Here is a 17,024-nt window from a genome sequence, read left to right as displayed (position 1 = left end):
GCCTCCATGTTGCAGACAGTTTCTTGGCTGGACCTCTGGTCTGTGGTGGTTACCAAGATAGCTTCTGACAGATCCCCTGAAGGGTTGGTGAGTGCCGCCTCACTTGCCAGTCTATTGCAGTCCGGGGACAAGGCGTTTTCTTATTTGGCTCACCTCAGTGCAAATTTATGGGCTAACCTTCAACCTTCTTCTGGTTAGGAGGGACGCGGCTTTGTCTAGGATGGAGAGGTCGCTCAACACAGAGTCTTTGCTGGCCTTGAGGAACGGTGATCTGTTGGAGTCGCAATTCTTGTTTCCATGGACAGAACTTGAAAATGCAATAGACCGACGCCGGGCTGACACCAAGGACCGACTGGTGCACCAAGCCATGTCTAAGTTGGAGTCTCGCCCTCGGAGACGTCCGGCCCCTCCTCCTTCCCCAGTCCAGCAGCAGTCGAGGAGATCATCGCCTGGTAGGTCATCGAGGACCTCGAGTTTGGCAGGGCCTTCCTGTTCGACACAGCCCAAGTCTCAAGATCAACGCCCCTTTCGCTCTCGTTCCTTTAAACCAAGAAGGGCCCCCAGGGGTAGAGGTCAAGGGGGCCGTCGGTAGGTTGGGCACCTCTCCCTCTCCTGCGCCACGGGTGGGGGGTTGCCTGGCTGGCCACTAGGCCAAGTGGCAGAGTTACGGAGTGAAGAAGTGGTTGGTAGATGTCCTTCGGGTGGGATACCTGTTGCCATTCAACTTCTCTCCTCCTCTGTCGGACAAGCCGCAGCTCAGGAAGACGTATCCTCCAGATTCTCTGAAGTTCTTGGCTCTTCGGGAGGAAATGCAGAAAATGCTGGACAATTATGCGATAGAGGAAGTAGTGCATCCATCGCCGGGGTTTTACAGTCGCATCTTCTTGGTGCCCAAGGCGTCGGGAGGATGGAGGCCTGTGATCGACTTATCCACCTTGAATCGCTTCATCAGGAAGACACGGTTCAAGATGGAGACCCCGTGCTCGGTGTTGGCAGCTGTGAGGGAAGGCGACTTCATGCTGATGATAGACTTGCGGGACGCATACTTCCAAATCCCTGTTCATCCCACGTCCTGGAAGTTCCTTCGCTTCTCTCTGGCGGACAAGATCTTTGAGTTCAAAGTCCTATGTTTCGGGCTGACGACAGCCCCTCAAGTGTTCACAAGGGTCTTCTCTCTCGTGTCAAGTTGGGCCCATGTTCAGGGGATCCGTTTGCTGAGGTACCTCGACGATTGGTTTGTCTTGGCAGTTTCCAGGGAGAAGCTGCTGTAAGACAGGGATCGTCTACTTCGGTTCTGTCTGGACCTGGGCATATTAGTCAACCAGGAAAAGTTGAACCTCTTACCCACTCAAAGGATTCTCTAACTGGGCATGGTCATCGTTACGACAGTGACAAGAGTTTTCCCGTCGGATCAGAGATTGGAGAAGTTGCGGGCTGTAGCGCACAACTTCCTGTAAAAGTCGCATCAGTCAGCTCATCAGTGGCAGGTTCTTCTGGGAGTACTATCTTCCCTGGAGAAGCTGGTCCCTCATGGGCATCTTCATCTTCGGTCTCTACAATGGAGACTGGGGGAATTCTGGTCTCAAGCGGGGGACTCTCCCCTGTTTATGGTTCCATTATCTTTGGAAGTGAGAGAAGACCTTCGTTGGTGGTTGGACGACCGGAATCTATTGAAGGTTGGGGCGCACACTTAGGTGGCCTCATCGCTTCAGGTGTTTTGGGTTTGGAGGACAAGCAGCAGCATATCAACATCTTGGAGTTGAAGGCGGCTTTCCTGGGTCTGAAGGAGTTTCGTGGGATGGTAGAGGTCACTCTGTTGTTCTCATGTCGGACAACACCACGGTGGTAGCCTACGTGAACAAACAGGGAGGCCTCGTTTCTCAGCAACTTCATGCCTTGACCGTCGAGCTTCACCAGTGGGCAATCAGCAATTCGGTAGAGCTCTCAGCCAGGTATATCCCAGGGAAACGGAACGTGGTCGCAGACAAATTCAGTCGCCGGGATCAGATCCTAGGCACAGAGTAGCCCCTTCGTCAAGTAGTGGCAGACAAGCTTTTCCAGATTTGGGGGGGACACATGCTGGACCTTTTCGCGACACGCTACAAAAGGACGCTGGAGGTGTTCTGTTCAGTGGTTCCAGATTCCTTAGCATTGGCAGAAGACTCTTTCCAACATCCCTGGGACAACCTGGAGGTGTATGCCTTCCCTCCGTTTTGTTTGATCCTTCAGGTTCTGAACAGGCTGATGAGTTCACAGGGTCTCAGAATGACTTTGGTAGCCCCTCTGTGACCTCAGGCGGAATGGATTCCAGATCTGCTGTCGTCGTTATCAGAGATTCCGAGGGAGATTCCCTCTTGACGGCATCTCCTGTGTCAGCCCCATACAGAAAGGTTCCACCAGTCAGTAGAATCCCTGTCTCTTCACGGTTGGAGGCTATCAACTATCTCCTCCGAGAGAGAGGCTTTTCTCAGGAATTGGCTGGGCACATGTCCAGCAGTCTTAGGAAGTCAACCTCCGCAGTTTACCAAGGCAAATGGGCGACCTACTGTGATTGGTGTCGTAAACGGGGTTTTTCTCCACTCGCGACCTTTATTCAGCGAATAGCAGACTTTTTAACCTTCCTCAGAAGAAATAAGTTTGTCCGTTTCTGCTAATAAAGGCTACAGGGTGGTACTGAGTTTTGTGTTACGCCTGAATGGTATCGACATCTCTTCTTCCTGGGAACTTTCCCTGCTAGTTAAGGGATTTGAGCAGTCGAGTTTTCCTAGAGAGCTCAAGCCTCCAACGTGGGATGTTTCCTTGGTGCTTAACAGCTGACAGGAACCTGACGCTCAAGACAGTTTTCCTTTTGGCTTTGGCATCTTCCAAGAGGGTAGGGGAGCTCCACGGTCTGAGTTATGAGGTGGAGCACACCAGGGGTTGGAAGTCAGTGTCCTTCGAATTTGTCCCGGAATTCGTGGCCAAGACCCAAAATCCCTCGGTGCATGATGACAAGTTCGCTTCGTTTTCTATTCTATCACTGACTGACTTTGTGGGTGGTGATGCTCAAGAGCTTTTGTTGTGCCCTGTCCGGGCCCTGCGTTGCTATCTTAAAAGGACTCGGCCCCTTAGACCAGGCCGCCGCAGACTTTTTGTTAGTACAGGCTGTACAAAGAAAGAGGTGTCTAGGAATACTATCTCTTTTTGGATACGGGAAGCCATCAGACAGGCATACTTGACTCTTGATGATTCCATCACCACGTCTGTGCAGGCTAGAGCACATGACGTTACGGGGATTGGTCCCTCTCTGGCTTTCAAAAAGAACTTGACTGTACATAGAGTGCTGAGCGCTGGTACTTGGTCCACATTCACCTCCTTCTATCTTAAGGATGTTGCCCACAGATCTATGGACACATTTTCCCTGGGTCCTGTGGTGGCTGCCCAACAGGTTGTGTAACTCATAGTTGCCCTTAACGGGGCACCATTGTATCTTACCTAAGATGATTGTGTGGATGAAAGAATGAGTGAGTTGGCTGGTCTCCGTCTTTCTCTTGTACCTTTCCTTCTTCCTTCGGGCGGTTTAAGGAATAGACACGTCATTTGCTGGACTGGTCTGATACAGGTGAGTGAGGTAGTCATACTGGTAGTGCGGTTGTGCAATATACAATATCTTACCCACTATTTGGTAGCATAGGCTCCGCTCCTGGGCAAGGAGGAGTTGGGAGTACTACAAACCCTAGTGTCTTGGTTTGTTATTGGACAGTCAAAGTTTCTCTTTGGTTCCCTATACAATGGTTATCCCATATATCATTGTACGTCACTCAGGTTCTGAGTGGTTAGATATTAGGGTATCTAGCTTCTCAATGGGCTTCAGTCCCTCTCCAAGAACTATTTCTTTTGAGAGCTGGACTGGCGGGTAGGCCCCCATCCGGTCTAGGATGTCTTATACCTCCCTCCAAGTATGAGTCTATCCTATTGTTACGACCGAAGGTTTGTTCGTGTATGAACAAATGACAAATTTTCTAAGACAATTTTTATTTTTCATAGCAACAAACCTGAGGTCTTAACGTTAATACTGCCCACCTCTAACTGCCCCTCTATTTGTTGAGTCATCCTGAGTTGGGAAAGACTGGCGTAGATGAGCGGCGTTTGACCACTCTTCACCCGATATACGCATGCGTTGCCAGATATCAAAAGATTCCTTGCTTTCATCTGCTTTTTAACCGGATCCAGCTAGGCACTAGAAATTATCCTATTCTATTGTTAAGATCTCAGGTTTGTAGCTATGAAAAATACAAATTGTCTTAGAAAATTTGTCATTTTTGCAAGTTTGTATGGTGTTTTGACGTTACATGGAACCAGTGGTTATTCAGCAATGGGGTTAATGGCTTTACGTGACTTCTGGACCACGTCAAGAGCGAACTTCTATCACCAGAAATACACATCTCTCACACCTCAATGGAATGCCCAAGAATCGAACTCGCAGCTACCAAGGTGGCAGGTCAAGACCATACCGATCGTGCCACTGAGGCGCTACATTTTGCAAGAGACGATCATTTGTGGCCCAGAATAAATTCTTGGCTCCAAACCAGGATAAGACCCAAGTAGTATATAGTCATACTTTGGTTAACGGACATGGACAATTCAGTTAAAGGTGGTCGTGCCCAACGGAAATGTGCTTCATTATAGGATGGACAGAGAAGACTGGCGAGAACATATGGGATTTACGTGTCACTTTTGTGCAGCTCATAGCTGAAACATGCAGGAGGGGTTCAGTCCGTGTAGGTCTCACTTAGTGCACATCTCATTAATTATATAAGTCATCATGGCTTCTACAGGAAGGCTAGAGAGGCCAGCAAGGCTATGCTTGCTGTGGAGGATATTGTGCCTTTATGAAAGTCCATGGCCTTGGAGGTTGATGATGTGGAGAACCTCATAGCAGAGATCGCCACAGAAGATCTGCAGGACCTTCAAAAGGAGCATCAACAGACAACAGCAGAGGAATCTTCTTCAAAAGAGGAGGAGGAGAGGGAGAGCGTCCCTCATTCAAAACTTAAAAATAGAGGGAATTGCCAAATTTTGCTGGAAAACAGTACCCTAACAAAACTGTAAGAAACCATTTTATAAACCTTCTGAATGACAATGCTATTCTCACTCTAGGAATATTTTGCAACAAAGACAAGAACAAACCTCATTGGATAGGGTTTTTGTGAAAGAAATGTAGTGAGCAACAAGAAGCAGAAAGCAGTAGAACAAGCCAATACCTGCTGTTTTTTATGAAATGACACTCTCCTTTAAACAGTTACATATTTTCTTTTCACTTTCCTCACCACCTTCCACATAGGTCATTAACTCCCAATCACATGTAAAGTCAGAACAATTTCTACTTTCTAGACCTTGCTAAATTAGAGTTAAAATGTTTTTATTAACTGACATTTTGGAGGTCTGATACAGATTAATCCAATTCCCATCAACAATGGGAAAAATTTGCAGCCTTCTGGAATATATTAAGTTCACTAACTGAGGTAAGACTTGTCATGTAAACAATTACATTAGCAAAGCTGCTTAAAGAAAATGGAAAATGTAAAAAGCATATGGTACATAGAGAAAAACAAGAATTTTGATGCTTACCCATTTTGGATAACTGATTGATAGATTTACAGATTCACTATCCCATCTGGATGATAATGCGAGTAGAGGCTTTGAACTCAACAGCTATTATTTTACAAGGAGAAACTCAATATTAAAGATAGCACAGAATTGCAAAGAAATTATAAGTTGTCACTTGCCAATTTTCTGGAAAACCTTACCTTTCAAGTTGTATAGATGATATTCATTCAAAGACTTTCCTATTTGAAAAAAAATTCAATGGGGAAGTTTTCTGAATAGTAACATATCTACGCTGGCAATACATATAACATCAGCTTTCAACTACTGTACCTGGTGAAATAAAAAATGTTTACATGATAATATTGCCTGTACAAAACAGCTCCAAACATAAGAGATGCCGAAAGTCTCATCAATTGTAAGAAAAATAAAGATATACATGCACCTCACCATTATGTTTCCAATTTTTCTTTTGTTTTTACGTTGCATGGAACCAGTGGTTATTCAGCAACGGGACCAAGGGCTTTACGTGACTTCCTAACCACGTCGAGAGTGAACTTCTATCACCAGAAATTCACATCTCTCACTCCTCAATGGAATGGCCGAGAGTCGAACCCGCGACCATCGAGGTGAGAAGCAAACACCAAACCAACCACGCCACTAAAAAGACTTCACCTGTTATTTTTTACATAAATGTAAAGAGAAAAAAAATGAAGAGAATGACCTAATTATCACATATAGTAACCACAAAACAAATACCAATATTTTTTTGCTTAATCTTTGACACACCTAAACTGTAAAGCCAAATACTAAAAGGTATTAAATTTGAGAAAGTACTCGCACAAATCGGGGAGCTGACAGACCAACCTTAACATTGTCGTATAAAGCAGTATTAATGTCTATTCTAGACTATGGATGTTAGTTATGTATAACTGTATCTTTCAGAGTTATGATGGAAACTACTACTACTAAGGTCTTAACTAGCTTACATGTATTATTGTCCTAAGTACTATTATACTAGGTTTTTCAATAAGTTAAAGTGACCTATTGTTTTTCCTGTTTCCAATTTACGACAGAGATCAGTTCAGCTCTCTACTTACTAAATTAGGATATAACAATAATAGCTGTGAAAAAAATTGTTTCATAAAAACATTTTCATTGAAAATACCACAGAAAAATACAATTGCGTAACTCAACAACTTATTTAGAGCACAGTGCATAAGTACTGAAGACAGTAATACATGTTGGCCATTGTGGACCCTAGTAGTTGCCATCCCTACACGCACAAAGATAAATAAGTGTAGTATATATAACTACAGTGTGTATTTTATGAAGAGCCTGACCGACGTTCATTTATTACATTTCGGTAGTCCCTGCTTCTCTAGTACCATTCACATATTGTTTCATTGTTTAAAAGTTTTAGACAAGTCAGTTTTATCTACAAATAAAACACTGTTATTTGGGAACTCTGATAACAAAGACCAGCTCTGCCTATATGTATGTACAGTACAGCCAAGGACAATTTTTGGGTAATAGCAAAATTTTGGGTAATGAACTACTGTACATTTAAGACAAACTTATAACTTTGAACCAAACATTATTTTCTAGATTATTTTTTTCTTTTTATGACAAAATTAAGACTTGGTGTTCTATGTTATCTGTCAGTTCTGGGCCTGCCTGACTGCTTTCAGCAAGCATAATTCACAAATGGGTGATTATGAGCGGGTTCCCAACCCAAACCCCCCTCTACCCCTACCGTTTCCCATTCCCCGCAGGCTTCCTATAAAATTCTCACTGAGAAGTGTTATGATATCTGTGGGACTAAACATGTTACAAATTTAGAAAAATTGCATTTGGGAGAAAGCCAGTTTACCTACAAGAAGGTCCTCAGTTGATTTAGGGCTTGCAATGTATGTTTAGATACAATTGTATTCACGGAGTGCCAGAGAGAAATTGAAAAAAGAAAGTATAAAGCAGAAAGCACAGAAATGGCCAAGATTAAACAGAAACTAATAGAAAACTAGAAATAAAATCTGCTTGAAGAGACAAGAAAAAACACCAGAGGAAAGTCATTTGGTGCAGTGTGAATTTTGTAAGCAATGGTATCGTATACACAGCGTAGTGCAAGAAAGTTTTAAATGTTTCTTGACTGGTGATGAATCCAAGAACGTCCATTTAAGCTACAATTCATGCAGGAAACTCATTCTCCTCCTCTGTTTTTTTTAATGTCATAATCTTCATTTCCATTCTTATTCCTTTAATTTCTTTATTGTAGTACTCAGCCTCTTCTATTGCCTCTTACTTTTCTTGTATTCTTGATTTTCTTTAGTCCTCTTGTCATCCTCCATCTTGTTATGGTCCTATTTCATTTATTTTTCCTTTTTCTTAATGTGATATTTGGTCTCTCTTCTCCCAATTCTTTTTTTTTTTCTTTCTTATTCCATGTCTATTCTTTTCTTTCTTTATCCTTTATCTCCTTCCTTCATTCCGATTTTTTTTTCATCTCGGTGTTTTCTTGTTTTACTTTTCCTAGTTTTGCATTTTCCTAAACTTTCATTTCTTCTTTCATTCCGTTCTGTTCATCTGATTTCACTTCCCCATAAATCTTTGTAATTATTTTTTGACTAATTTTTTCCTTTATCTTTTCCTTCTAGTTACTTTTCTCTTTCCTGAACTTCTTCTTTTTCATCTTTATTGTGGGAGCAAATTTCAAAAATCTCTTTTAAAACAGATTACGTAATATGTGGAGAAGAAATGCCTCTTTTTACATTACTTTTTGTATTGGTCACTGCAATACTATCTTTTGCTATCCAGCGGCCGACTGAAATATTTATGCTATTGGTCACTGAAAACCACAGTCCTGGATTCTCATATCTGTACTCACACTTATACAAGCATTGGAAAAGCTGACAGTGAGACTGTGGTTACCTTAAAACTAAGTAAGGCTCATGGCCCAAAAGAGTGTAGCTACAGAGAACAGTATGCACTGCAAAGTTCCACACGTGACTGACAGAAAGTCAAGTATGGTTGACATAGATATCTTATCACTCATATTTTTGTGCATACAAGCATAAAAAAAATTCATTTGGAAAGAAACTGGCTAATAGCTTAGCAGAAGAGACCTGAATGTTGAATGAAACTTTTATAACGAGAAAAGAATATGGCATTTCATTTTCTGGAATGGGCCGTCACAATTATCACAGCATAATAAATACGATTATAATTCAGTAATAATTTTTCAAGCGAAGAATAATGATACTGATAAACGTTAATGCCAAAAGTTATCAAACTAAATACACCAAGAACTATCATGAGTTTAAATTAAAACTTGACTAGAAAACAGGCTTTGAATAGGAAAAAACTATTTTTGGTAACCACTGTGCCCTCAAAAGAGTTCCACTCTGGTCTCCCAAGGACTCCAAAAGACAGATTACCCAATTACAAAGAACTCTCTTATAGTTAGTCGTGGCCAGATTAGTGCTTGTTGGCAGAGCGATAGAATATAAAGGACTCAGGACAGGAGAGCTCTATCTCCTGTTCTACAATGATTAGCTAGCTTTACGTGACACTCGCACAGATGTGACAAGTTGGCATCATCTTCATTACATTCTATCCTGGTCTTTCCAAAAGTTCATTAGTCGCCAGGATGTGCTTCAGAATCGCGTTTGACTACGCATTTCATTCACCCATTTAACTGAGTCAAGTAACGTTGCAGTAACGTTCCTTGAATGTTAAACATCCACCAAAAACCTGTTTGCAATGTTGCAAATACATTCGGCACTTGCTGGGTAACGTTGCAGCAATGCTCTCTGAAAGCCAAACATCCACCAGCCCACTTACAACCTGTTTGCAACATTGCAAATACGTTCATTGTTAGCTGGGAAGGTACAATTTAGCTAAAAATTCTATGGTCTCACATTACATTAAAGCTTTTGAAAATACAGTTCAATATGAATGTATACAATAAGGCTGATGCAATAAAACGAAAATAAAAAAATGAGGTATCAAAGAGATGACAATAAACTACATCTGCCTACTGAAGAAATGCAAAGAAAGTCATTTCCAGATTACAGAATAATAACCTAATACGTACTCAGATTTTATTTTTTATTTTTTTATTACCAATTGGACTAACAGTGATATGAAAGCAACAAATCAGTAGATGAGCAAGTGGTTGTGACAGTCTTTTCTTACTGAGAGTTTGAGGCTGTCTTTTTTTTTTGAGAGTTTGAGAATCGTTTGGTAATGTTGTTCAGATATTCGTTACTTATGATTGCATGTTATGTATACTTGGTTCTGCCCCAATGAATATGATAAAAAAAGCTTTCATTATTTATTTCGTGTGAAACATACTATAACGATGTCATTATAACTCTTCATGTACAATGTCAGCAGTAGCTTGTAATGATTCCTCTCTCAAGGAATTTAAAATTTTCTCATGATGATATAAGTGAATATTCCTCAACATCTCGATTGTCTCTGGTGTAGCAAAGGGCTTTAAAGTCGTAGTACCATCTGCCTTCCAAACAAGTGTGTCATACGTCTCAAGGTTAAAGAGAGGCCAGTTTCGAACTGGTAACCTGTTGAAAGGAAAACATGTTTCTCAGATTTTACCCAGCAACATGCAAAATTCATAATAACGGTTATAAAAATAGCCTCACTAAAAGGCAAAATTTGGAGATGATGATGATTAATGTCTGACTGCTTTATAACAATGACACTCTGATTACTAGGAAAATTTACTAGAAAAATTTATAGTAGTATTCAATCACATAGCTTACAAATTCAGCCCACAGTTTCACTGTTCATTAGCTCTTCTCATAAATGACCTTCAAATCTAACCATCGTCAAGTGTGTTAAAGACATTTCTCAACCTTAGGGTGTTGCCGCAAGATTAATAATTCATGCTCGAGTTCATCTTTACACTAAGAAATGAGGCCTAGTCTTAAAACAGTGTCGCTTTTCCCTTTTAGTGTCAATCAGCATCCAAATGGAAAGCCTACATCAACGTATATAGCAGCAATAATCTTGAGAGAATGAAGGCTCCTAACCTATAATCCTAATTGCAGATCTACTCAAGCACCTACAAGATCCTCATTGCCTCTCTAACGCTGTAATTCTAGACTGATAAAAATAAAAAAGGTATGTATTAATGGATCACTATTGCCAGGGATACTGACTGATAGTGAAACAAAAAAGTTTCAAGCTCACAAACGCTTATCTACAGAAAGGAAAGCAAACATGAAATTTACTGCAGAAACAAAACATTATAGTACTAAATTTTATGAGGTTGTTCTGTAGGTGGTGGCACATTATGTAATATGTTAAAGTTGTGTGCTATAAAAGCTTTGGAGGGTGCTATCAATCTCATGATAGTTCTACCAATAATAAATTTTCAGATAGATAGAAAAGGACCTCTCTCAGTACAGCTGTAATCCTACTTCTAATGAGCTTTCGAATTGGATCTAATAATAAAAGAAACCTCTAGAAAAAGGGTTTAAACATTTCCTAGAAATCAAAGCAAATTCACTCTCCTTTCTGTACTATCAGAGACCAGAAAGGAATGTTTACAGTTACAATTATCTTGAAAGAGGCAGAGGGACAAGACATGCAAGTGTTTTAAAACTCAACCTAAATCCAAAAATAAATCTTACTGAGAACACGTTTTCATGGATCTGGACACCATGATGTTTCTGTAAAAGGGAGGCGAAAAATTTAATAAGCCCACAGTAGGATTTTCTTTTAAATCCTGAACATAACAAGTGAGAACTTTCATTTGGTAAGATGGGCTCTTTTAATTATTTCTTAAAAGATGCAAATGCCATTGCGACAGGCAAGCTGGTACTATTCTATTGCCCAGATAAAAAAAAATGAAAAGAAAAAAGCAGGAAGAATTGTGGGGCTGAAACAAGAAGGAAGTGATGTGTCTACCACTCAAGGGAAAAGAAGAGTCAGGGCAAACCTAACAGGAAGAGAATGCCAAAGCTAGGCAGTCAAAAGGAAAAGAAAATACTATCGGAGAACCTTGCATTGAATTAAGAGAGTAAATGTGAGAAGAGGAGGAACGATTAATCTACATAGTTCTCCTGACAGAGTTCCAGGTGAACGAACCCTCCCCTTATGATTAGTGGAAGAGTGGCATAAATAGCACCTACAGGTATGAGAGAGGTATGATATCAAGAACTGGAGTAACAGTGAGCTACTGATTAAATGAACTATCAAGAACTGGAGCAACACTGAACTACTGATTAAATGAACTGTCTTATATTCAGTCCTGGAAAAGATGAAGAATCCAAAATATGTAATATACTCAACATTGATGAGTATGTCAAAAAGAGATATAAAAACTAGGATAAGTAAAACTATTATGCAATTTTTATAGGCAGTTTTACCCACTTGGAATGTATTTCCATTACAAATCTAAAGGAACCTGTACATCAATAACACTGATGGAAGTGAGACACTCAATTTAACCTTGATAAAAAAATACAAGACTAATTAATGCAGTAAAATGAAAGAGTAAAACAGAGGTTGAGATGCTTTAGGGATACTGAAAGTCTAAGCGATAGACATGTCATGTCGATTTGATAATCTGCATACGTGGTGACTACTCAGTAAATATTACATTTTCTAACTTGTACAGTTTAAATATCTTTGCCAGATAGAAATTCTATGCGTATAATTTTGCGATTTCATTCATAAAGAATGAATCTGAATAGCCACAGGCAACCCCATTCCTTTTTGGGTTACTCTTCAGATTATTCTAAAGATGCTCCAATCTCATTTATCTAACATATAGTATAACGGCTCAAAGCACTTCAAGTTTAAGAGATTTCTGACAATTCTAACTACCACTTTAATTATGGCTGCTTCTACTGTGCAGATCTAAATGACATTAATTGTAAAAATAATTTCAAGTAAAAATATTTCATATAAATTAGGTTCCTCATCCTCCAAAATGTCCAGATGCTAATCACAGTAAATTATCTAAATCTGGCAAAGGAAATTAATCTGACTAAGCAACAAATCTCAAAGATTTACGGGATTTATCATTATTTCTAGGCAAACTTTAAATAAAATTGGTAGAACAGGTGCATCACCTTTCAAATAAAGGCTAGTCTGTTTTCATAAGGTCAAAAATAAAAGATGTTCATGAAACTATAAACATTACATATTATAGCATTATTCGCCCAAATATCTCTGCTTGTAGACAAAATTTTGACATTGAGAGATTTCCACTCAGTCACAACTGTCTCCTCACTTTCTCTCGCCATAAGGAGCGTGGAATCTCTCAAATGTTTTTTATTTTACTAGCAGCTGTACCCTTCCTTTGGACATGTTATCGAATGCACATTCACTTCTAAAAGATATGGACGTACATCTTTCCCAAGCCAATGCTATTGCGTCACTGATCAGCTCAGTACAGGCACCGCCGGCCGATGGCTGGCGCATACACATTGCGACAGATTGCTCGAGAAAGATTTTTATCACAAGGGCCCCCTTAAACGGCCCTTGAGGAAACTCAGCCTATAGTTAAACTCTGATACCGAAGTTAAAAACATTTGTAGTCATTTATGTCAACTCATGGTACCAAATTTGAATGCAGTATGCCCATCTTTGACCCTTTGGGCCCTAATTCCCAAAAGAAGGATGCGGGCCCACCTGCTATCAAGGTCGGGATAGGTAGGCTACGGCCCTCTTTTAATCTGGTCGGTAATAATGTGGGAAACTCTCAGGCCCCCATTCCCAGGGGTAGGTTGCCCCCCTTACTACTGAGGGTGCCTTATGGCCCTGATATTGTGGGGAGCCTCTTTGTACCTACTGAAACACTTCTACATAGATGTCAACTCCGAAAGTTCTAAAAAATGAAGGGGTATGAAAAAGAAGGGTTATGACCGCTTTAGAAACGGCCCTCGAATTTCGGATTTTTACTAAAACCTTCATTGGGGGGGAGGAGAGTCTATGGTCAAAATTTAGTAGCCCTTACTGTCAACTCCAAAGGTTGGAAAAAATGAGGGAGTGAAAAAGAGCAGTTATGACTCCCTAAGAGATGGCCCTTCGAATTTCCCACTTTGACTTAAACCTTCCGGGGCCGTGGGGGGGGGGGGGGGGGGGGGGGGGGGGGTGGAGGCTATGATAAACACTCGGTAGCCCTAGCTTTCATAGTCTGGGCGTGCATAACAAACAGATAGGCAGCAAATTAGTTTTACATATGTAGATAAGAAAATTTTTTGAAAAAAGAAAATTCATAGGGGTAATCAGGAAAATGGTAACATCTTTTTGAAAGTTTGCCTGTTATAGCTAGTGCACCTGAAAATAATTTTTTCATGGAAATTATTTAATTGAGCATAGCCTCGAAGTTGAAGTCTTATTTCAAAGAAATCATTCAAATGTTAAATTGCTCTGCTTCCATGTGTATTCCTAAACATACCTGCCGTATGCAAAATTTTCAACCATATTCAACAAATCTTCACTCATATCTCGTTGATTTGGAGTGTAGTCAATGTTCACTTCTGGAAGAATATGTATTACTTCATCGCCATGTCCAACTGTAGGAGGCATAGGTGGAGCAGACGATGAATCTGAGAATCTTATATTAAACAAATTGGGTCCTCCTTCATACTCAAATCTGTGGGATTGACAAGTTTTGTAAATTATTTAAGTCAGAAAGTAACCCAGACTCAAAACTGTGAAAAAATATACAATAATCATACAGAAATTACATAAAAACTGAATGAAACCTTTCTGGACAGACAATAAAATAATTTTGAGAGAGAGAGAGAGAAGGATTAAGTGACCTCGGGTGTTACTGATGTTTCATTTTTAGGGCACTTTTCTGGAATCATTCGGATCATTGACATGAAATTCATTCATGTTCAGGGTTTCTTTGCAAGCTTCAGAATTATTTCTAACAATAATTCGCTGACCCTAGCGACAAAGTCGAGCAAACCCATTTGCCATGACACAGAATTAAATTTGATTGCAAACCTAGATTTGTAGTTGATATGGACAGATGGACTTTATTATTGGGTAGTAGTACATCAAGTAGATAAGATATGAGTGCATTGCATTAAATTTTAAAATAAACAAATTATCTTCTTACTGACCTGTAAACCCAAGTTGGAACATGTTCTGACAGAAGTCCTGCTGTACTCAGGATACTTGCTTTGTAATGAATATCACCTAGCATCTGAGAATATAACAATAATGTATAATGTGAACATCATCTGAAACAGAATTGAAAAATCCTAATTTTACCACATGGATATGAAAGTCACCTTGATTTAAATATCACTTGGATAATGAAATTATAACGATGTACAAAATATCTGTGTAAAGTCAAAAATACATAAATTTTTGTGTTTGTCTTACATTTTGACCAATAGTTTGGATATCTTGTGTGCTTCCAGTTTAGTAATAGTATTTCCGGAAATGATAAATAATTTCCAGTGTACTCTGTACTTACAATGTCCAGGCACTTTGTCTATCTTATGTTTAACATAAATGAAAGTTAGAAAAAAATTAAACTGTAAACACACATGAACTTGTTAGGAGCCCTGAATATTAATATTTAAGTCTTGTTTGTTTAGATGCAGAAATGTTTAAAACACAGTATAAATAAAACAAAATCTATCCCTTTGCGAGATGAAAGCCATACAATAAGAGCAATCAGAGACATACTGCAGAGGCAAATGAGGAAATCGAAGTTTCATTTAGCTATTGAGGTACTACCATAGAATAAAGAGAAGATTTTAAGATTAACAGGCATACCGAATCTTCACGAAAAACTAACTCGCCGATCTACTGAAATCTGTGTTTTTACTATGTATATTATTGTTTTTTAGCCAATTTAATTTTTGTTAAATATTGATAAAAGTGATTCATAATCAATCTCCCTTCAACAAAAATTTTTTCACATAGAGCAATGACCTTTCACATCTGAAATTTAATCATATCATGCATGTTGAAATATCATTCAAGTAGTACGAGGTTGTATCGTTCAAGTAGTGACAACTTGATTTGATAAAGTTAATTGACTTCCATTTTATGAAGTTTGAACAGGAAAAAATAAAAGCGGTCTGAAAAAATATCAGTGAGTGATGCATTTATTTGTTTAAAAGATTTACTCTTTTTTTTCATTGTTAATTTCTAAATGAATAATGAGATTTTAGATACAAATTCTATCTTTTACAGCCACATTTATCTGCAATGATTCCAATAGCCGACAAGGCTTCTGTCAGAGTGCGCTACCAAGGGCAAAGGCTGAGCATCTGATAACCTGAAATACATACTACAGTTCTACAAGATCTCTTAGTATCATGAAATCAGCTCACTTGAGATCTCACTGCTGTGTAGGTTTCTGAGGGAAAACAGTACAAGTCTGCGCACAGTTTGACCTTCGTTTCAAAAATCTATCTTTGATACTTACTTCTTATTTACCATAAGAGACTTTACCTTATTGTGAGAAAAATGTGCAAGTCAAAATGGGTTATTCATAAAAGAAATATTTCATAAACAGAAAAGTTGATGATTCACTCATTAAATATCGAGTCGTGATATTGTGAGGGCTGAGTAAGATGAGGAGAGTGAGCTAACTAATTTTATTCAGTTGTTGTGTTGTTTGAGATGAAGCTCGCCTTATGCCAGCACGGGCTCTTGCTCCTAGAGCAGCCTGTAGGGTTTGGCAAATGAGGCTAAACATAAGGCGGCATGTGGACAGAAGCGTAGTGTCCGTCATGAATGCACAAACAAACAAACGAAAAGGGACAGGGCCCCTGCTGTGAATGTTTCTTCACAGATGAAAATACATGAATAATTTTACATAGAGGGAACGGATTCCCGACGTATATACATCAAAAGAAAGGGCGTAAAATGCTCTACATTTTAGTTCCTAAAAGAAAAGAGAGGACATATGGATATACAGAGTTTTACAATGGAAGGGCAAACATTCGCCCGAATGTCATCCTTACAAATACTCCTCCCCCGAGACGATTATGTAAAATCATTGGATGACTAACAGAATCTTGTGGGGAGCTGAAGGAGTCCTCGGGTTTGAGATTCCCTCGGTTGAGGGGCATCTTGTGTGTCCTCGTCGTCTTGAGGGACGGAAAGCAGGATGCCGCCCCTGGTAGTGGCCCTGGGGGGTTTGACTGCTTTCCTTGGGCGGCCTCGATGACATTTAAGGGCTCTGTCAGGAACCAGTGTCGTTGGGGTTTTGCGAGGGCCTTCAGCAGGGTCGTCTTCGTCGGGGATGATGGTGGGCTTGAGGCGATCTATCGAGACCCAGTTCTCGCAGCCACCGATTGACACGAGGAATGCTTTCTCCTCCAGACGGATGACTCGGTGCTGGCCTCGGTAGGGCCTCTTCAAGGGCAGGTGGGCGGCATCGTTCCTCACGAAGACGAACCTGCAGGAGTCCAGGGCTCGCAGACGTAACT

General features: G+C 40.1%; 1 protein-coding gene across 6 annotated transcripts in view; it reads right to left on the bottom strand.

Annotated features, from left to right (window-relative positions):
• Nucleotides 1-9,489: 9,489 nt before the first annotated feature.
• Nucleotides 9,490-17,024, bottom strand: part of LOC135218644 (cocaine esterase-like) — a 150,643-nt gene continuing 143,108 nt past the window's right edge. For all 6 annotated transcript variants that reach the window (XM_064255087.1, XM_064255090.1, XM_064255085.1 and 3 more), the window contains 3 exons: nt 14,694-14,776; nt 14,018-14,215; nt 9,490-10,166 (listed from right to left, as the gene is read on the bottom strand). In XM_064255087.1, coding sequence (XP_064111157.1) covers nt 9,953-10,166; nt 14,018-14,215; nt 14,694-14,776 — 495 coding nt within the window. In that variant the 3' untranslated portion in view covers nt 9,490-9,952. The remainder of the gene's footprint in view (nt 10,167-14,017; nt 14,216-14,693; nt 14,777-17,024) is intronic.

The sequence above is a fragment of the Macrobrachium nipponense genome, chromosome 9 (assembly GCF_015104395.2).
Source record: "Macrobrachium nipponense isolate FS-2020 chromosome 9, ASM1510439v2, whole genome shotgun sequence".
Lineage (NCBI taxonomy): Eukaryota > Metazoa > Arthropoda > Malacostraca > Decapoda > Palaemonidae > Macrobrachium > Macrobrachium nipponense.
Note: the sequence above shows the minus strand (reverse complement) of the source record. Positions and strands in the feature narration are given on the sequence as shown.